Source organism: Anabas testudineus, chromosome 13 (genome assembly GCF_900324465.2).
Source record: "Anabas testudineus chromosome 13, fAnaTes1.2, whole genome shotgun sequence".
In the NCBI taxonomy this organism is placed as follows: Eukaryota; Metazoa; Chordata; class Actinopteri; order Anabantiformes; family Anabantidae; genus Anabas; species Anabas testudineus.
In genome coordinates, this window is record NC_046622.1 from 9,203,004 (window position 1) to 9,224,539 (window position 21,536).

The window sequence follows — 21,536 nt, forward strand, 5'->3', positions numbered from 1 at the left end:
GTAATTGGCCGGGCTGAGGTCCATACACTCATGTGAGCCTGAGTAACCATCGACCTCTGCACGCTCTCCACTCCTCCATTCTCTTATTTCTCTCTCCCTCTGTTTTTCTTTTCCAGCTATTATTGAGGGATTCCTTGTCCTCCACTGTGTGGTTCCTCTCCCAGTTTGGTTCAGGCAGCTCTGGAGAGAAGCATTACACTGATCCTTCACCGTTTCCTTCCCCCTGCTCAAAACTGTGCAACAGTCACTGGTTTCCTCCTTGTCCTCACTGCCTCTCTCTCTCTCTCTCTGTTTCTTTCAGCGTGGCTCACGAGAGGCAGCTCTCCTTTCTTCTCTTCCCTTCATCTTGTATTTTTTCCCTCTCACTCGGTTTCTCCGTCTCTCTCTGCTCGCGCCTTCCACCTGCCTCCGTTTCTCTCTCCGAGCCAGTAGGCAGCCAGACCAAGCGTGTGTCTAGAGGATTAGAGAGAGGAATCATCTCTCCGCTCCTCCCCCCTCTCTCCCTCTCTCTCCATGAGTTTATCCCCTCACCCCTCCTCTTCCTCCTCCTGCTCTTCATCTCTTGCTGCTCTAACACAAACCATTCCCCAATACTCTCATGATTTTTGTCTTCCATTTATGTTTTTTAATCATCTTCTGTCATCTACACAATGTCCACAGAAACCTACCGTAACTGCAAATATGATTACGGCTTTTTACACTACACACATGCAGAAGGAGACAGTGGAGGCAGTGCCATGCTGAGGCTATACAAGGATACTGAGTTGACACAGGGGAAGACTGAGTGAGAACGTGATGGACTGTGTGAGTGTGTGTTGGTAAAGGAATTAACGACACTCATCAAGACTTAAAATAATTTACTCAGGGGATGCTTTTTCTCTCCCTCACAAACACAATCTGTAATCACTTTTGATTATTCAATAAATAAAAGTGCATAAAATGCCAGACAATAGACTTTCAGACTATTCTCAGTGCCTCTAAATATTATTAGACTACACACCTGATGGCGGGGTCTTTAGTTTTGCTTTGCAAATGATATCAAACAGATAACAGGATATGTTTTTTCGTCTTGACAATGAGGGTTTTGCAGTTTTGAACATGTTACATGTTACGTACAAATAAGGATATGATGAGCTACAGCCGCTCCCCAGAAAAAGGCTGAAGACAGAAGCCATTCACACAGCACAAGAATGCAAATGTGAACTCATTTCTCCTTCATGAACTCACCTTGAGTGTGCACAGTATGTTAGACCTTCCGCAGCTTGCACAGATATTGTGTAATTGTCATTATGTTATTCATTTGTGTGTTTGGACTGTCTGACAGTAGCAGGCAGCCATTTTCTGAAAATAATAATTAAATAAATATAAAGCACTAAAAACTAACTCCAAGGAGCCTAAACATAGTGAAGCATTTAGCAGCTAAGGAAGTAATACAGTACAGTACAGTATTTGTGAATCTGATGCATTAAAGAGGTGAGACAGGCCAGAGGACACTGGGCCACACTATTGAATACAGGCTTGGAATCACATGACAATATTCATTCACACATACAAATACACAATGAAACATTTCTATGCAGCACAGCTGAGAGTTTTAGTGGCTTGCTCTGAACCTCTACAGCTCCCTAGACCAGAGTAGTAGTAATCTATTCTGGAGAAGGTAATGAGTGACTGCACACACACACGTAATCCTTTCCACACGGTGCCAAGACAATCTGGCAGCACCATGTCCCACACGTGAAGAGAGTAAGGAAAAGGGGAGAAAGAGGAAAACACAAACAACCAGGCAGCAGCATCCATCTGGAACATGCAAACAGCAAAATACTAACATATGTATCTAACCTCCCGAGATGCCTGGTAGTTGTTTCATTAGACTCTACGAACAGTTTTCTGTTCTTCTTGAGCAGCTTCAAAATATGTTTTTGTACCTAAATAAGTTATTGTACCTAATATTTCTTAACATAATAACAAAACTTTAGGTCTTATCTACTTAATCTTATTGTAATTCTCATTAGTTTTCATCCTGTATGTTGTTCTGTAAATTATGTCATTCTATTGGACACAAATCTTAAAGTTTATTATAAGGTGCGCTTATGTGCTGTTACATTACCTTGTTCCTAATGATGCTAAAAATAGTTAAACTTCATTATTATTACATTCTCTAAAGAAATATATGATTGCCAGGATTCACATTAGCCTCACCTACTGCATAGACAGCTGTGCTGTACATTCTCCACTAAATCCTTTAAGTACAAAAGTGATGTGTGAGGCTCCTTGGGGAGAAACTCTGACTTTATAAGTCTGTGGGTTAATTCATCAGCAGGTAGTTAGTTTAAAGACCCTGATAAGCTGCTGAAATGGGAGGTGATCCAGCAACCAGTGTGCACTTTATCTTGTGAAGGGGGTAGAGGGATCAACTGGTTTTAGGTATCTACGTGGACAAGGGGCTTCTGCAGACTCTCAAGGTAAAAGATTACATTTACTGATTAACAGATAAGAAGCTTTGGGACATCATGGGACAGGGTATGTGTGTATGTGCAAGCACAAATGCTTCCTCGTTCACACAAGCAGAACACTAAAGGCAATTATGATTTTATGCCATGGGGGCTGGAATCAGTTATCACACGCCAATTTCCTCAAACCCATCTGTCTGTTTTTTCACCACTTTCACCACTGGAAAAAAAGATCTTCAATTAAACTTCACTTGATGAAGTAGTCCAATTATGCAGATTTTAAATGTTCTATTTTTCCATATATGTTCCATCTCTTTAGCCACTCAACCTTTCAATTACTGTCCAGTACCTTCTGTTATATTCATATGGGAACTTGTGACTTCTAAAATAAATGCATTTAAACCAAAAATGTCAGTAGATATGACAAAACACAAACAAATAAATGTTTCAGCTTTGGTCACTTTTACCGTAAGCAACTTTCAAGTTAGTTTAGGCTGACATATTTGACATTGTTAAGCACAACTGAAAATAATTTTAAACATTACAAAATTTTGTTGTATTTTGATACAACTCAAAGGTTGACATAAACCTAACCACATTCCTGGAGTAGTATATTAACACTTCATGCAGCTGACCCTGGTTTGAACCTAAGCTGCACGTCTTTATTCATGTTTCAGCAAAGTAGTGACACACTGACACTTGGCCTCAGCAGACTCAACTGTATACTATAAACCCTTAGGTAACCTTTTCCTGATGGGGGTCATATTACATAATACAGAAAAGCCACATTGGAATCAAACTGCAGAAAGTGATATAATAACTAACACCTTTAGAGACACCACTACAGGAAGCACACTTATCCAGCGTGTTTTAAAATAGTTTTTATATCAGAGTTTATGACACAGAGTTGACATATCCATTTCTTAGCAGTTGTAATCTTCTGAAAGGGTCAAGGAGGCCTTCAAAAGTCAGTAAGTTTTATATACACAGTTCCATTATATTACACTTGTGGCTGTAAATGTTGCCCAGCTCTTTGTGCTCCTGTGGTCTGTGGGTAAGCATTTAAGTGATCTCTCTAAAAGCCCTCTTCTCCACATACTTCACTTTGAGTCTCCTCTTGAACCTAAGAGAAGAGGGAGCGTGGAAACATACAGTTTAATCAATGTACACCTTGTGAATCTGTTAATCACTGCAAGCCTCTGGTGAGACGTTATGTAAGAAGTCCTTACTTGGCTCTTTCTCTGGGTTCGATCAGGTTCCTCTTCTGCAGACTCTTGAAGCGATCCTTGAGGACGCTGCCCTCTGGCTGTAGAGCCACATCATTACAAGAAGTGAGACAGACAATTCCTGATAAATATATGTAAGGCAGGTCACTTTGCTCCAACTATATATGCAATTCCTACCCAACTTATAAAATCCCACTGACACCACAAAGGCAAAGGCAGAGATATATTAGCAGGAGATAAGAGCAAAGAGCCAAAATCTCTTCAATGGCAATTAGATAAAATGAAACTTAATGATCTCTGTGGGGAAAAGTGGGTCATCACAGTATTAGAGAATAGGATTAAGCTAAGAATTAGACAATACAGAGAGCAGAAGATAATACACCAACTAAATTAACCAAAACTAATTACAGATAAAAACATTTTGTCCTGGAAAAGGTCAAAATGGATAAATGTGCACCCATTAAAGCATTGACGTACCTTGAGCTGTCGTAGGGAGCCAGCCAGCTCATCGCTCAGCTGGACCTCCATGTCCTGAGGCTGGAACCTGCAATGAAGGATAAAAAGAAGACATTTAACAAGTGGACTTAAGGTCAGTTCAGATAGAGCACTGCACTGAAGTAACCACAGGTAAACTTGTGTTAATGCAGTTAATGTGACTATTACAATTAAGCATACAATAAAGATACATGTCTTTCACATTTTAGAAGTACATTCATGGGAACAAAGACGTAATCAACAGAAGTCTGCTAAATAAAGAAATGCTAAAAAATATAATAATAATAATAATAATAATAATAATAATAATGATACTACAGGTCGTGCAATACTAAATCACTTGAGTACCGCTTTAAATTGAAAGTGTGAGGTGTTTACTTGAGTTTGCCGAGGCGCCTGGGCTGGGCTTTCTGGGCCTCCTGCTTGGCCTTGCGTAGTTTCTGTTTGGTCTCGGTCTTCTCTTCGTCCTGTTTGATTGACGCCTTAATGGAGCGAAGCTGGAAAAGCTGCTGCTGTCGTCCAGTCTGCCGTCTGTCAGCAAGACGTTGCTGCTCCTGTGGCGAAAGACAAAAATGGATGTTTAGATGGCTACTCGCTGAAATTACAAAATAGCTGTTGTAGTTCCCTAGTTTTGGGGCCTACCTGAAAATTTAAAGTACTGTATCTTGTAAGCGAGTAGGATATTTCCTATTAGGTTTAGACAATGACAGCACCATCTATCTCACATACTTCGTTGTGTGGATTTCTGATTCTCTGGGGTTTGACCGTCTTTTATTAATGTCATTAATTATTCTATTTTTGATTCAGGTTTAAGAGACATTGTGAAATACACCTGTCAAATTCTCTGAGTATATATTCGGTTTTGTTCCCCGATGGGTTAAATGCAGAGGACCAATTTCATCTGTAACATGTAAATGTGACAAATGACAAATAAAGACGTTTTTTCTTCTTCTTCTTTTGTCCAACCAATGGCCCAAAACAAATGGTCATAACCTACCCATGAACGTGTAGGATAAATTAAATTGTTTATATCAAACTAAAACATTTCCAGATTAAAACATTTATAATGTTTAAGTGTGTTTTCTACCTTAATTTTGTATGCTTTCTCTCTCTTCCTCTGTTTCTCAGTCTTCTTCTCTGCTTGTGTGATGGCTCCCACTGTCACATCCTCCTCTTCCTCATTAGGAACCGTTTCTGCATCTTCCTCCTCCTCATCCTCCTCCACCAGACCTTCCACCTGCTCTCTAAAAGTCGTCTCCTGCAGAACACACAAATGTAAATCAGATACAATAAAAGATCAAAGGTTCCACTTCAACAAGAAAAGAGCATAAGATGATGGTAGAGCCAGAAGGATCATCAGTACCTCTGTAGCCGTGTCTTCTTTGTTAACAGCCAGCTGTTTCTCTATTTTTTCTTCCTCCTTTTGTTTTTTTACCTCCACCTCATGGGCCTTCTCCAGCAAGGCCTGGGATCACAGCGTGTGGAAGCAACAGAAGAGGGAGGGATCAAGTCAGTGTTTGTAATATGAATTGAAGCTGTTTAAGCAGCATATACTATGCCTAAACAGCAACAAAACAAACGGTTGTTGAAAGTTTTGGTTGTTTCCACAGTATAGAGAAACTCTAGGTAGAGGTTAAACTAAACAGAACAACTCTGTGTGAAAGACTTTAAAAAATCCAAGTATCAGTTCTGTTGATGTAGCAGCAAGTTTGTTTTGCACAAGATATTTAAGATCTGTACAGATGATGTATGACCTTTTATATAATTTATTAACAGCTTAAAATCCTTTGTTTCAAATTACTGTGCATTTAAAATGTTGGCTCTACGATTCTCAGACACTGTCAGGTCTGTATGTTGTGCGCTACCTGATGGGAGAAGAAGTCTGGGTTGTAGGATCCTCCAGGGGCAATCACCTCTACAGCAGGAAGCACAGACGGCTTCTCATTCAACTTCTCTGGACGCTAAATGAACAATGATGAAGCCACTTTAGCCACACACGCTCTCACAGTAACAAATTTTAATCATTTCATCGTTCAAACTGTCATTTACCTTGACACGCTTCTTTCCAGTCTGCTGAAGGAACCACGGGTCACCTGGACTTTTGGCTGTGTGAAAAAGATAGTTTCAAATACAGTTGTTTTACACATTAATGCAATGTAACGATAAAATTGTTATCAATACATACGTTACATTTTTGTTTGTCATTACATTGATTCAATTAAATGCCACAGCTTTCCACTAAAAACTTAAAACTGACTTCATCTCACATGAACCCCGTGACCTATCAATTTGATACTTGTGGATGACTCATTAATTCCTCATTTGTCTTCAAAATGTAGACAAGAATTTAAACTTTAGAAAACTTCAAATTCTGTATTTTAGTTTATCCTCAGATCCCAGATGACTGTTCACACAACAGTCGTCTGAGCTCCATTTTGGTCTTCACATTCCCAGAAAGGAAATACTGGGAGCGCAAGGATGGGATCATCACTGGACAGAGGGAAGAACAAGCACATAACACACAACACTCACTCTCTTGTCCCCATATGTCATAATACTCTCTGTCTGGATTGTTGTTGGCCTCCGTCACTGCTTTCTTGGCTGTCCTGACAACCGCTTGTCTCCTCAGCAGCTGTTTCTGTCTCCGTGGCACCACACCTTTTGCTGCCAGCTGTTCTGCCTTCTGGGCAATACGTCTAAGTTTCTTGGCATTAGGTTGCTGGTGTGCCAGCACACTAAAGGAAAGTAAAAGATATGTTTACTTAACTGTGAAGGTCAATAAGCAAAGGTTGAGGAATCTGTAGTATGAATGGGAGGAGTGGATGCAAAAAGCTGGCATGTTGGATATTTAGGCCTCACTGATTTGATGGGTCTACACCACAGTGTTTGCATATCCTCAGATCCCAAGACACTATTCACGTAACAGTGTCCTGAATTTCTGTCTGTTGTCTTCACATTCCCAGAAGGAAATACTGGGAGCGCAAGGATGGGATCATCACAGGACACACACAGTCATCATACATTTAAATAAACAAATGTCCTTTCACAGATCATTTATGAATTTGTTCCAGAAATAACAAATTAATTCTGCACACACTAATTTGTTGATAAAATTGAAATATAATGAATATTGCTGTGGATACTGACTCTTTAGGTGGTGGGACAAGGGAGTCGTGCTGCAGGATCAGGTCTATCCTAAGAGGACGAGACACTTTCTTTCTCCTCTTCTTTTCCTCAACAGGTTCTGGAGCTTCCCAAAGAAAAACAGAATATTCACAAACAAGCACTAATGCACACACAAAAACATCTTCATCCAATAATGTAAAGTGATAGTTTAAATGGCTACTGCCACAAGTATATGAGAAGTATAAAATATACATTTTACTATTATATTTGACAGTAACAGCTAGTTCTAATGAATCACTTTTGAACCAAAGTATCATAGATTTAGTAACACTTTTATTATATACAAGACAAAACTGACCAAATTAACAAAGTGCTATAGTGGTTCAGAAACACTGGAGCTTTAAATATTTAATATCACTTCAGCTTCCTCTACACATCACTATATCAATGGTTGATTCTTGTATGAGTACTTGCATGTATTTACCCTTCTGTTCAGCTTTCTTCGGTTGTCCGAGATCCAAGAAAAACAAGTTGTCATCTGGCTTCTCAGACAGCAGACCCCTGACACAGATGAATAATATTGATGACATACTTTATTGATCCCTTGGGCAAATTGAGAAGATCCCATCTTATCACATTTTAGACTAGCAACTGAAGAAACGACCATTTAACTGAAGAAACGACCATTTGAGACATTTCATTTACAACTAACAGTCACTTTTAATATCAAATAACCACTTCATTATTTGACGTGTTTTAATAGTCTCAAGCTACTAGTGTCCATGGCTTGTTCTGCACAATACTTACCTCAAGTAAAACATTTGGACTCTAGATAAATATGTAGGTGAATTAAAGCTAAATAAACAACAAAGGGTAACTTCACATGGCCCTCGGCTCCCAAAAACATGACAACAGATGGTAGTAAAGTAGTAAAGCAGATATTAAAACAGTTGTTTAAAATGGGATTACGATAATTGTTTTGTAGAAACACATTAAAGGGTTAATTAAGTACTATTCACATCACATAATGAAAAATATACTCAAGCTGAAGCTGAAACTGTACAAACAAAAGCAAAAAAAACCCAAAACAAAACATAATATATATATTACACTCTGAATTGTTTTGGAGTAGAAGTGTAGAAGTGTCATAAAATGTTAATAAGTACAAGCATCGTTACTTGACTTGACTAAGAAGAATTTATATTTAAAAAGAATTAAAAACTGAAGAGTGCGTTTCATCACACTAATTTCCCACCACTGTGTAACTCACCCTGTGGTCCTCTCCTGGAGCCTGACGTCCTCTAAAAACTCCTCTACATCGTTTATGTCGCTGTGTTTATGCCAGTTCTTTTTCTTATTCTTGTTCACTCTTTTTCTGCGACTGCTGATCGAGTCTGCGGCGTCTGAAGTGGACTTTAAATTGATAAAACCTGGTTGTGAAGCCACCACGCGTTTCAACCTCCTGGCGGCCGCCATGTTGGAGGACTAGGGGGAAAAAAAAAAACACACCACGTTTCTTCTTCTTTAATGCTGAAGCACAAAGGTGGTGGCGCCACCTGTAGGATCGACAGAGTAGACGCTGTTAAAGCGTTTAATATATAAATAAAACTTAAAACTTTTATTCCAATGTGTCATATTTTTAAGACATGAAGTGTTATTTTAAATGCTTTAGTATTTTAAACTGTTGTATATACTTGTATTTAAATATGCTAACAACAACCTAGGGCTTTGTGTTGTTGATTTATAACGTTTTTATATTCATTTATTCATTTTTATAATAAACAAAAGTCAAATTGTGAATACAGCATAAACAGCCAAGTTTGAATGTCACTTACTTTAAATTCTCTCTACACTATTGTCACTGCTTCGCTTGGCTTTGCTGCTAGGTAAAATGCATTTGATTAAAAAAAAAAAAAGTAACAATAATAACCTAAACTAACTAAATTATCATTAATCAAGATTGAGAGAAACTTGTTGCTCGACACTGCACGTCGGTGTGGTCACACAATTGTTTGTCATGTAGCTGCATGCATGTATGTTTGTCCCAAATGCATCATGGGAAACGTGTCTCCTATTGCTTTCCTATGTTCTTTTTCCTTTTTTTTCCTCCCTTCATTTTATTGCGAGAACAACGCTTTAGAGACTCAAGAATAAATACCCATTTCAGAGCTACAATCTTTCACTAAGTTTTCAAAGGTAAGTATTTCCATTTTAATAAAAGTACAATCTTTCTTTTAATGGTATAATAGTTCTTGGATGGACGTGTTTTTCGTTTATTTTCGGTAAAAAAAGAAAACGCAGAGCAGTCGAGCTATTATGTGCCTGCTCGGGGAGTGAGGGATCTGAAAAGCACTTGTGATCTGGTCGAATTTGACTCGGAAATGCGCCTAAAGTGAGGGGTCATCTGACAAAACATTGTTAATCAAATGCTCCCCTGACATGTCTAGTATCGTCTTCAAAAAATATATTCCACTTTCGTGCTGCGGTTTTTATGTTATTCCGTCGTTTTTATCATCACCGTCTTCGTTTGCTACTAGGATTTCTCCTTCCCGTTTACATTCTTCAAGCCAGCAGCCAGCCATCATCTTTATGTGGGCTTGTTTGCGGACACTGGGCAGCCAGTGTGGGCGGGGTCGCCTGGTTTTCCTTAAAAATAGCTAATTCTGAATTAAAAAGCAAGGGCTGCGTGCAGCCGGGGAGCACCGTACAAAGAAACGAACGCACCTAACGTTTAGTGCGCAAGGGGCGTGGTTTTCTGGCCAATCATGGTGATAGTGATTGGTTGAAATGTTCACAACATCCCGCCCTACATGCCCGTATACAGACTTTGATTGGTTTACACGATAAAGAGCTGTGCAATGATTGGACGCCTTCGTTGTCCTTTTTGCTAGGGAGATTACATAAGCTATTTTGGAAATTATTTGAAAAAATGAGGCTCCTGATATTCATTTTTCATCTGTAGTGTTCTGTAACAGAGTCAAGTTGATGGGAACTTAAAATGAAAATAGATAAAACTGGTAAATTGCATTCGTATCCCTCTCTCCCCCCGGTTGCTTGTGTATATAATCCTGAGTTTTCACAAAAGCAAACTTCTTTTTTTGTACCCTCAGTGATCTCAAGTAGTCATGGCCCGTACCAAGCAGACTGCCCGTAAGTCCACTGGAGGCAAGGCTCCACGTAAGCAGCTGGCAACAAAGGCTGCTCGTAAAAGTGCCCCATCCACTGGTGGTGTGAAGAAGCCCCATCGCTACAGGTAAAAACACACTGGGTTCTTCTATATTTGATGGAAAGAGGAACAGCACAAGAGAAGGCTGCAGTTAGTAGGGCAGTTGTTGATAAACCCCACGGTTGGTGGTTCGAATCCCAGTTCCCCTGATTCCTGGCCATGTTGAAGTGTCCTTGAAAAAGACACTGAACGTGTCCACAAAGAATTTCTCCAAGGAGATTAATAATAATAATTGTTCTTATTATTATTATGTCAGTTTAAATAAAAAATCAGGATGACTTACAGATGAGTCCAGTAGTGATCCTTCTTTCTTTGTGCATATAACTTTTATAGTTTATTAATGCAATTATCTCAACATAGAGATCTATGTATATTGTGCACTTTCATTATTATATGGAGAACATTTTGGAAACCATCCTGTCCTGACATTCTATCCTGTAGATTCAGACTTCTGTTAGTAGACAATAATAGACTAGAATAGTCTACTAGAAGATAGTAGATTACATTAAAATACAGCTGCTTCCACCTTATATTTATTTGTGCCTCTCCAGGCCTGGTACTGTGGCTCTGCGTGAGATCCGTCGTTACCAGAAGTCAACTGAGCTTCTGATTCGCAAGCTGCCCTTCCAGCGCCTGGTGAGAGAAATCGCCCAGGACTTCAAGACTGATCTGCGTTTCCAGAGTGCAGCCATTGGAGCTCTGCAGGTTTGTGGCATTCTCTATAGAAATCTATTATTCGAATATCCTGTTTGGTGTTTAAGAGTAAAACCAAATGTTTTCACCCTGCACTCTATAGGAGGCCAGTGAAGCCTACTTGGTGGGTCTGTTTGAGGACACCAACCTGTGCGCTATCCACGCCAAGCGTGTCACTATAATGCCCAAAGACATCCAGCTGGCACGTCGTATCCGTGGGGAGCGTGCTTAAAATGTTCTCTGATTTATATTCTGTCCTCTTTCCATGTCTTTCCTTCCTCTATACTTAGTTAGTAGTTTGGTTTGAGGTTCTATCTATATATGTCATATGATTGTGATAACCGTAAAATGTGTGATCATGTCTTCTTTGGTGCTACTTGTAGCAGAGTTTCCTTAGAGATATCTTCATGTATGTTTGAATCTTTAAATCACAGTTACACTCCTCACTTCTAACTAGCTAGCTCACAGGAATGCCTTGTTATCTCCATTAATAAGGTGTTTTTGCAGGCTAAGAATAGGGTATGATCTAAAATGAGCATAGGAAATAGCATTAAGATTAAGACATTTTCATCCTCAGATGGACACATACATTGATATAATGGGTCTTCTGTTTCTTTTCCTTTTTTTGATAGTTTTGTTGTAAAAGAAGTGATTTTTTTTTTTTTACAATAATGGTGTATTTCTACTGTTACTGTATCAAAATACAAACGTTTGATTCTGATTGTTGTGCTATGATGACGTTGCATGGTTTGACAGACTATAAGGGGCATATATGTAGCAGGCCTATGTTGATCATTTTTTAATTTTCAGCCATGTTATTATGTCCAGATAATACTTTTTGTTCCTCTCTCAGGTTGATACAATAACCTAATTCTTTTCTACCGTGTTTTTGATTTATGTTTTTGGTCATTTTTAAAAGCAAATATTTGTACTCCGGTATTCACATACAAACATAATAAACAGATTCTTGTGGGTAAGTGAGCTGTATGAGTGAGTGTGTAAAGTGGCTTCAGATAATTCTGTGAATTTAGACACTGTTAATAACAAAGCTCCCAGGCTCCTTCTGACCCCATAATAGTGCTATCATTCATGTGCAGCTGTCCAACAACAACTTCCCTAAGGGAATAAATATAAATTAGTAGATTAGTGTATGGAAAAAAAATAATTTACTTTAAGTCTTCTTGTCTGTCACTAGATTGTGATGCACACTTTCACATTGACGCTAATAAAATGATTACTTGTAAAGTTAAATAAAAGGGACCACACATTATGGACTTTGGTTTTATTTGAAGTGAACACGTTTGTAACAGAGGGTGCATTTCACAAAACTTAAAACTGTCCCAACAGCTTGGCATTAAGATCAATTTAGGGCAGTTTCTTCATTTATTATAAAGAAAAACACTTAAAACAACGCGCTGTTAAAACCACCTGACAACTAAAAACGTTTCGATTACACTTTCGGTTTGACACGTGTGGTATCGTTCATATTAAGTATAGATAACATTACAAACTCAAATAAAAGGTGCTAAAGAAACCACCCAATTGTTGGATAATAATAAAACAAGTGGGATAAATTAACATGTTGAGCAGCATGTGTCGAACTGGTCAGAGCAGCCACAGAAACGCTGTGACCGCTGTTGCATTGTGGGACACATGATTGACGCGGCGGCCATTTTCCCGCTGGACGCTGCTTCCCATTGTGGATACGAAGAAGAAAATAGACACAGGCGAAATATTTCTCACGACTTCTGCTCACTTTCCCCTTAGGTAAGCCTCTCGAAATGTGTCACCGTCTTCGCGAAGAAACTTTGTGTTTCTCAAGTTGTAAATTGTTTTATTTACAGCGACATTTAACTAGAGGATTGCTGCTAATTTTGTCGTGTGAAAGAATAACAAAACACGAAGCGACGGTGAAATGCAGTCTTTTCTGCAGCCGTTGAGATGAGTGGAAATTCCGTTTCAAATAATGCGCCGGTTCAGCTCGGTTCTACGCAGCCGTTAAGGACCGTTCAGCTTTCCTGTGCCTATCTATGAGTTCCCCGGAGTGCCCTCTGTGTTGTTCTCCTATTTTCCGATGAACTGGAAGAGTGGTTCCTTGTAAAATTGAAGTTGTTTACGCGCTAGTCTTTTGCTCTTCTGCCCTGGGTCTTTATCCCGTTTGCGCATCAAACCGCCGCCATGATCAGAGCGAGGTGGGCGGGCCTTGGAACAGTGGAAGGCAGTCGTAGAGACCGCCCATTTTAAACACCCTACATGGTGATTGGCTCATGCGTTAAATGTTTATCTACGTATTGGTCTACTAGCCAATAGCATCGTAGTTCACCTTTGATTGACGTTTATCGGGCTGATTGTGCTGGGAAATATTTTCTGTTTACTTTCTCAAAAAGTTAACTTAATTCAAGTTCCCATTTAAGATAATGATATAATATTTACCATAGATTTAAAGCATTGTTTATAATCATTATTTAGGCAATAACTTCTGCAACAGTGGTGTCGTTTTAGGTAAAGAACTACCAGAATAACAAAATACAAAATTGACAGCAACATTGATTTTGGAACAACAGCATGTTTACTGTTGATGGATAGGTAAACATTCAGTTTTTTCAGGGTGAAAAAAGCACTAGAAATCAGGAGAAAACCCCAAATTGTTCCTGGTGTCATATATTATAACTTGTAAATTTTTTGCTTTGAATGATTGAATGTTTAAGATTCACAAATTGTAGTTTTTCTAGAAACTGCAGATTTTTCCTCATAAAAAATAATTTAATAGGCTAATATTTTTATATTCCAAAGTAAACTCGAAACAAGATAAATTTGACCATGATACGCAGAAGGTTATATACCTGCACAGCACACTTCTTTATATTGCTTTGTAGACTGGGATTAGCTTTTAGAATATTCACCCTATATCACGCTTGTAAATGCACATCTTAAAGTATTCAGGGGAGCTCAAGAGAAACCTTCCTTGCAGTGTCAAACTCTGCACATACATGACTCGGACCAGACAACACAGAGAACAACACAGTAAATTAAAATAATAAGATAGGATAAATTTTCTTCATCTTCAAAGAGAAATTTAGGCAATGTAAGCAAAACATAGTGTTAAATGCAGGGGGAGAATTTGGCACCATAAATCAAGTTGCGTATAACAATTGTTGTCGTTTGTTTTCCTTCCCTGTCAGGTGATCTCTAGTAGTCATGGCCCGTACCAAGCAGACTGCCCGTAAGTCCACTGGAGGCAAAGCTCCACGTAAGCAGCTGGCAACAAAGGCTGCTCGTAAGAGTGCCCCATCCACTGGTGGTGTGAAGAAGCCCCATCGCTACAGGTGAGGCAAAAACACCACCAAGACAAGTTTTTTTTTTTTAGGGTCCTAAACCTGTTAGACCAAATGATGAGTCACTAATGCTTTTACAATTAGAAACTGCTACCAAACAAAAGCATATGTCCTTAAGGTATTATGACTTTAACATGGATGTTAACATTTTCTGCAACAAAATTCAGCTTTCCATTACAACACACAAAATTTTGTTATCTATTGTCAAGGCCCGGTACTGTGGCTCTGCGTGAGATCCGTCGTTACCAGAAGTCCACTGAGCTACTGATCCGCAAGCTGCCCTTCCAGCGTCTGGTGAGAGAAATCGCCCAGGACTTCAAGACTGATCTGCGTTTCCAGAGTGCAGCCATTGGAGCTCTGCAGGTTAGCATTACAGTCATTTGATAACCAAGTTAAAAATATATAACAATACATCCTTTACATCACATTCAGCAGCTAGGACTAAAATGAGAACTGTCTCAGATGTATCCCTGAAGTAGCTCTCTGCCAAGATACTGAGAAAATACTGAGTCTATTTTAACAAAAGCAGCTTCTGATGCACTTCTGAAAATAATCAGTCCATGTAGTGCTTTCATTAATATAACTGCCTCTGTAGACTTTCAAGTGGGAGAAACAGTAGGGCTTTTTTCCTGCTACAATGAACTGTTTATGAAATATAGCTAGATACAGAATAATTATAAGGCTGCGCTAAATTTTTAGTAAGTAACACACAGTGACAAATCTTTATTCTGTGTCGTTTATAATGACTTATGTGTAGACTTTGTCTGTAGACTAAACCACTACCAAGTAGGAATTACCTATTAACAATAACAATAACAGAGCAAAAAAGAAACATTTAATTACATAGAAAAATCCACAAAGACCACAGCAAGCCACTCCACTTCTGAAACTCTCCTGGTGGGTTATGAAGTCGCAGAGAAAACTGTCAAAAATAACGACACGTGCCCACAAGATGCCAAAACCAAAAAAGTAAATCTGCGAATAAAAAGATTCTTTGAGCTCCTTTGACAACTGTTCATTTCCTATTCTCTGCAGGAGGCCAGCGAAGCCTACCTGGTGGGTCTGTTTGAGGACACAAACCTGTGCGCCATCCACGCCAAACGTGTCACCATCATGCCCAAAGACATCCAGTTGGCACGTCGTATCCGTGGGGAGCGTGCTTAAACTCTCCTTCTTTTGATCTTTGTCCTTTTCACCCTCCCACCTTCACCAGTCTGTCTCTCCGTCCCTCTGCCCATAAATCCATCCCTCCCTCTCTCTACTTGTGTTAGTAGTGTGTAGATGAAAACTGATTATATTATGAATAAAGTGTATAGTTGTGTTTTTCTTAGTGCACTCGGCAGCAGACTTTTAGGGTACTCTCTGTTTTCTTGCATGTACCGACTCTTTGGTGATGAGATCCCCTCAAGCACACATCTCCAGGTTTGCACTTTTTCTACTCTCATTCATCCAGATAATGGACAGCAAGTGGATAGAATAAGTAAAAAAAAAAACATTGACTACAACAATGCAAATGTGCAAGGGACAGACAGGAGGAGAGGATGGGGATTTGTCTGCTGGGGGACTCTTGTCTCTTTTCCTGCAGCAGGGTGCTAGAAGAACTTACCTGGTCCTCTTCTCCTGCTTCCACTCCTCTGCCAGCCTCCACTCAGAAATGAGCACAGAAAACAAAGTTAGTCTGTTTTTAGACTGACAAGGCTGGAATTGCTGTCCTGTCCTGTATGTGTCTGCCTGAGTGTTTGCTCTGATCACCACAGCAAATTGTATACAATCCATAAGCATCTTTGCAGAAATTAATTTTTGATTATCATATTGATCAGTGCTGTCATTCATCATCTTAGGTTTCTTTTTCCTTCCAAATATGTCTCATGCACGGGGAGCTTTGTGAATGACATAGAGATGGGGGGATGAAACAGATTACAACACTTAAAGAGAACAAAAAAAGCAGATGTTTAAATATTTTTTCTACAGAAATGTGATGCTACTGACTCATTTTGGCACCAAAGTTTGATCCTCTTGTAGACACTCTTTTTCCTAACTGATGAGACTTGAATGTCATTTGTTTTTGTCGTGTTTAAATTGGTTCAATTATTCAAAGTCTAAGCTAACTGGCTGAGATAGGGTCACAAATGCTTTTTTTTTTTGTCAGTGGCTAATTTTTTAAAAAGGACCTTTTTATGACAAAGGTTCATCAAGGTTTGTAATGTTCTCTAAAACCAAAAGTTCTCAAAGTGTGAAGATGAGTTTTGTAAAAACAAACAAGCAAAAAAAAAAAAACAAAAAACAATAATAATAAAGCAAAATAACTGATTAAATGTGAAAATGTATTGTAAATCAGTGTTAATGACCAACAATGGCGAGTAATGGTCATGTTTTCTGTATAAGTCCCCCCTGTGCTTCTGTTTTGTTTTTTTCCTCCGGATCATTTGATCATCTGTATACCGTTTCTCCCTTGTAACTTAATTTTTTTTTTTTTTTGCTCAAATTTGATTTTTCTTTTTTTAATGTTGAGGATGACGATTCAATTAAATAATGTTTGTAATTTCCAGATTTGTCATATAAGGTGGTAATAAATGGATGTTACACACACTTTTGACGTCTTGGTGCATAAATAATTGCAATGAGTTCTGTTTTTTTTTTTTTTTTTTATCTCATCAGATAAAAACAGGAATGTATTTGATGTAGTATAGTGAATAAAGGCTTTCCATGATAAACAAAGTAAAATACAAATTGGCAGCATGCACAATTCTAGTATGTGTGCAAAGATACAGCTTAACCTCTTCACTGTTGAAAGATAATGTGTTTTTATATCCAGACTGCACCTTTAACCAAGAATAGTGTTTTGTGGTTTGGAAAGAATGTTCTGAGCCTAAACAGGTTCAGGTATCATGAATAACCACTGCCAGGTCATCAAAAAGTAAAACTGTGAGAGAGTGTATCACACTTGTAGTTTTCTTCTGCTAGAACTTAAGACTCATTTTTGGGCCTCTTTCTGTTTCAGTCTTCGTCCTAGTTTTCCAAATGTTCCTGTACTTACAGCTTCTGACTGACTGAGCACACCTGATTCAGGGAATTAACAACTGGTAGTGCAGGAATAGTTAGAAAACAAGCAGGGTTTTCCAGAGTTACAAGACAGTGAGACCTTAATATCACACTGACACAGTCACACCACAAGATGGCAGAAAGACACTGTCGGTAAATAAAACTCTTCATACTGAGAAATGAAACTGCAGCGGATGAGACAAGCTAACAGTATTATCTGTATACCGTATGTTGCATAAATAATACATTTTAAAATAGTTATATGTATAAGAATATGTATTTACATTATTTTTAATTAATATGACCTGAAGAAATTGAAAGAAGTTGCATCAAAACCTCAAATAAAGAAGAAAATCTGTGCTTTTGTGAGTTTGCGTGCAGGTATCTTATCATTAATATGTATATAAATCTATGTCTAATATGTGCACTTAAAGCGTGTGGTCATTTATTTTCAGTTACATTTACTTACAGTTGCTGAAACACAAGTTTCAGCAACTGCAAACACAAGTTTCAGCAACTTTAAATATACCTCTGCTCCTCTGTTTACCCCACTACACTTAAATAATTACTTTTGAAAAAACATGAAGAGCACTTCACTAGTATATTATTCTATAGTGTTTAGAAAATCTAAAAAACGGTTACACACTAAGGAAATAGAACATTAAGAAATAATATCCAATCCAATTAAAGTATTTTTATACCAGAGTATTTTTACTAATATGTACTACTTGATACATAGGAGATTTGAATACCACAGTTCCATTTTGCATCTTTCTTTTAAACTAAATTTAAGTCAATGTGTAATGTAATTTGTAATGCCCCTGCCACTCACTATGTTTTTACACACCCACAGAGACACCCAGAAACGGTGACACTCCAGCATTACAATTAATATCTCTTTCTGGGTTGACAACATTCCCCTCATCAGTGTTTCATTTCATCCTTCTACTTCCTTGATTAAAAGGGATAAAGCCATGCCCTCAGCCATATTCATTACAATGAAACACACACAGACACACATCTACCCATGCCAGTGTGGTCTCAGCTGTACTCATTACAATGAAGCGCACACAGACAAACAAATATCTAATCAAACACCAGCCTTTAATCCTGTTGTTTTGAATGAACCACACACAAACACACAGTCACTTTGCCACAGTGAAGGCCGGACACACCAGTCTGAACTGGAGATTATAATTCAGACGAGTGTCACTTCTGTTTAACACAATAATGATTTTTTAAAATGATCTATAAATTTAGTCCTTCAAATCAATTCAACAATCATAGACAAACATGCAATTGATGACAATATAACAGCTGATTATTGAACAGGTATAACAAACAAGTCTCCAGGCCTGAGGCCCTGAGTGTTGATGTTTCTGTTTGAAGTCACAGAGTTTAGTTCACTTTACAAAGACACAAAAGACTGAGACAATCTCAGACAGTTACCAGAAACAGACAAAAAATGACCAAAAACAGACACAAAATGAGGTTTCTCTTTTAAAGGTGTGGGACCTTGTACCTGTCTATGCCCAGGAGCCCATAGTCACTCAATCCATCAGTGTAGCGGATGATAATATAATGCAGATATGTAATGTTAAATATAGGAACACATTTATTTTTTTGCTGTAAAATGTGTACTGTAAACTATCCTGCCCCCCTTTCTTTAAATACAAAAACATATTATTATTATTGAAATGAATTAGTATTTGTATCAGGTCCAGTATTGGGCTACACCCCCAGTCCTGTCCCTAAATGTTGCACATTTTCCCAGATTACAGTGATATCTGAGTTTCCACAACTAACCAAATAATTACATATGAAATAATTTAATTCTTCGGATTGAAAGTTAACTTCTAGCTAATCTAACGGCAGGATTATGTGGCAGTAAATCAAAAGAACCTTTTCTTTTAGGATTTATAATTGCATGTGGGATGAGGAGAGCCAGGCTTTTTATTGTTCTAAATAAGACTAAGTAATTATGAAGAATGAAGATTGGATTATTTTGCATAGTTTGACTAAACTGAATGTGAATTAAATTCTTTGGCATTGCGCCAAATATGGTTGTTCATACACTTTATCAGAAACATGGAGCACAGTGTGGTTTAAAGTGAGGGAACACCATGTGACACTGTGACGTGAGACATCATGTGAGACTCACAAAGGAATACTGTGCCCTGCACCATATATACAATTCACCCTATCATGGATTGTATATGTCCATGTATATAAATAAGTGCGTGCATAGTTATTTCTTTCCTATTTGCGTGTCTTTGTTCACACGTATTAGAGTGCCTATGTGTATGTATGTGTGTACACAACTGTGCATTCACCTTCCCCAAGGTCTACATAGTGGCACTCCATCTGTGGCACTCAGGGGATTACAGTCAATCTGTCTGTCTGCTGCTCAAAGTGCTGACCGTCAGACCAGCACCAGATTAACACAGTGCTGGGATTGGTAGAGTCGGGGTGGTGGAGGAGGGGGGAAAATATGGGGTGCGGCAGAAGAAAGAGGTGGATGATGTTGAGGAAGAAAGATAGAGAGGAAGAGAAGCGTTAATGTATGTGTGTGTGTGTGTGTGTGTGTGTGTGTGGGAGGGTGAGCAGGGACCAGGTTGAGAGATCGGCCCCAGTTTAATATACAAAGGGTAGAGTGTCTGTGTGGTGTGTGTTTGTGTCTTTATAAAGGGAGGGGGCTTGTAGACAGAAGGGACAGAAGGACGAGGGACAGATGTATACAGTATATGGTGGGTGTATGAATGGGGGTCGTATTTAGCACAAGACATAAATTTATCAGTGCAATTAGAAATACTGTGAACACGTATACAATTTTGAACCTGAAAGTGTTTCTGGATATGATCTGGAGAGAATAATATATATTAATATATCTGATTAATAAACTGTAGGCCTTCATAACATAACAGACAGCTGCATCATAATGGCCTTGATGATTCAGACCAACTACAGATGTCGATGTGTGTTCAAGTATATAATCACTGTATCTCTATTATTAAAGGCATTGTGAGCCGCATGGAGAAGTGGTTAGAAGATGAATTATGACATTTTATTATTTACAAAAAACAAAAAAAACAATTTAAAATTGAAAGAAATGGGGGTATGCTTTAAACAAACAAGCTCATTTGGATCATGTCAAGGCAAAACTGTTTGCATCTGAACTTTAAACTGGCTTAAAAAATAACTGGCATCGCATAAACATCAAAGAATGTTTCTTATACCGGTCAGACAATAATCTGCAGTAGTAGTAGACGTAAAGCTGGAGGAATGGATCTGTGTGTTCAAAAGCGTATTATGATGCTAAAACACAGCACAGTGCTTTGTGACACTCACAGAGAGTATCATCCTAACAGTGACTGACTTCTTTGGTCGTGGTGATTTTGATTAATCAGTGAGTTAATCAAACTTTTTGACCACCATGTGCTGTTTTCTGACATTTTTAGGTAAAGGTTAAATTAGCTTTATATAATATTTTTTATGAGAGCAAAGAATGACTGAACTATATTTTTTAGGAGATTTGAAACTACAGTCTGCATTCATAGATTTATAGACTGGATATGTGCAAATGGATGCAATGAGCCCTGATAACAGAAGATAAAACCTGGAAGAGCAGCAAGAAATATACAGAATGCTATTACTATATTCTATACATACTGTACATATTGGGTAGTAAGATCATAAGAGATTAAGATGGGGTTTCCCACAATAAAGAGACAAAGTCCAGGTGAGATGGCTGGAGAAGGATGGGAAAGACTGGGCTGTTCTGGGCAGGTGGTGGCTGGACCACAGGTGGGAGAGTAGGTCCAGACTAGATGAAGCAACCATTGTGATTAATGCAGTGGGGGGTGTAAAGGGAGTCGAGAATTGCTCCCAGGGATTAATTGTGTTCAGCTATTAGCACAGCCTGGTAGTCAGCGATCACCTC

At 38.5% G+C, this 21,536-nt stretch overlaps 3 protein-coding genes across 3 annotated transcripts; 2 read left to right on the forward strand and 1 right to left on the reverse strand.

Annotated features, from left to right (window-relative positions):
- Positions 1 to 3,319: 3,319 nt before the first annotated feature.
- On the reverse strand, positions 3,320 to 8,805 carry nop53 (NOP53 ribosome biogenesis factor). Its single transcript, XM_026378976.2, has 12 exons — positions 8,571 to 8,805; positions 7,785 to 7,861; positions 7,322 to 7,424; positions 6,707 to 6,909; positions 6,224 to 6,279; positions 6,040 to 6,135; positions 5,538 to 5,639; positions 5,262 to 5,432; positions 4,553 to 4,728; positions 4,157 to 4,223; positions 3,683 to 3,759; positions 3,320 to 3,576 (listed from the first exon to the last, which is right to left on the reverse strand). Exons 1-12 carry the CDS (start codon positions 8,774 to 8,776, stop codon positions 3,516 to 3,518), a joined length of 1,395 nt encoding a protein of 464 aa, XP_026234761.1. The 5' UTR covers positions 8,777 to 8,805; the 3' UTR covers positions 3,320 to 3,515.
- A 547-nt stretch (positions 8,806 to 9,352) lies between these two features.
- Positions 9,353 to 12,206, forward strand: LOC113174830 (histone H3.3A). The gene is made up of 4 exons (XM_026378987.1): positions 9,353 to 9,496; positions 10,411 to 10,553; positions 11,078 to 11,231; positions 11,323 to 12,206. The coding sequence occupies exons 2-4, from the start codon at positions 10,426 to 10,428 to the stop codon at positions 11,449 to 11,451; spliced, it is 411 nt and encodes a 136-aa protein (XP_026234772.1). The 5' UTR covers positions 9,353 to 9,496; positions 10,411 to 10,425; the 3' UTR covers positions 11,452 to 12,206.
- Positions 12,207 to 12,863: 657 nt separating this feature from the next.
- On the forward strand, positions 12,864 to 17,143 carry LOC113174840 (histone H3.3A). The gene is made up of 4 exons (XM_026378999.1): positions 12,864 to 12,986; positions 14,402 to 14,545; positions 14,764 to 14,917; positions 15,590 to 17,143. Exons 2-4 carry the CDS (start codon positions 14,418 to 14,420, stop codon positions 15,716 to 15,718), a joined length of 411 nt encoding a protein of 136 aa, XP_026234784.1. The 5' UTR covers positions 12,864 to 12,986; positions 14,402 to 14,417; the 3' UTR covers positions 15,719 to 17,143.
- Positions 17,144 to 21,536: the final 4,393 nt, after the last annotated feature.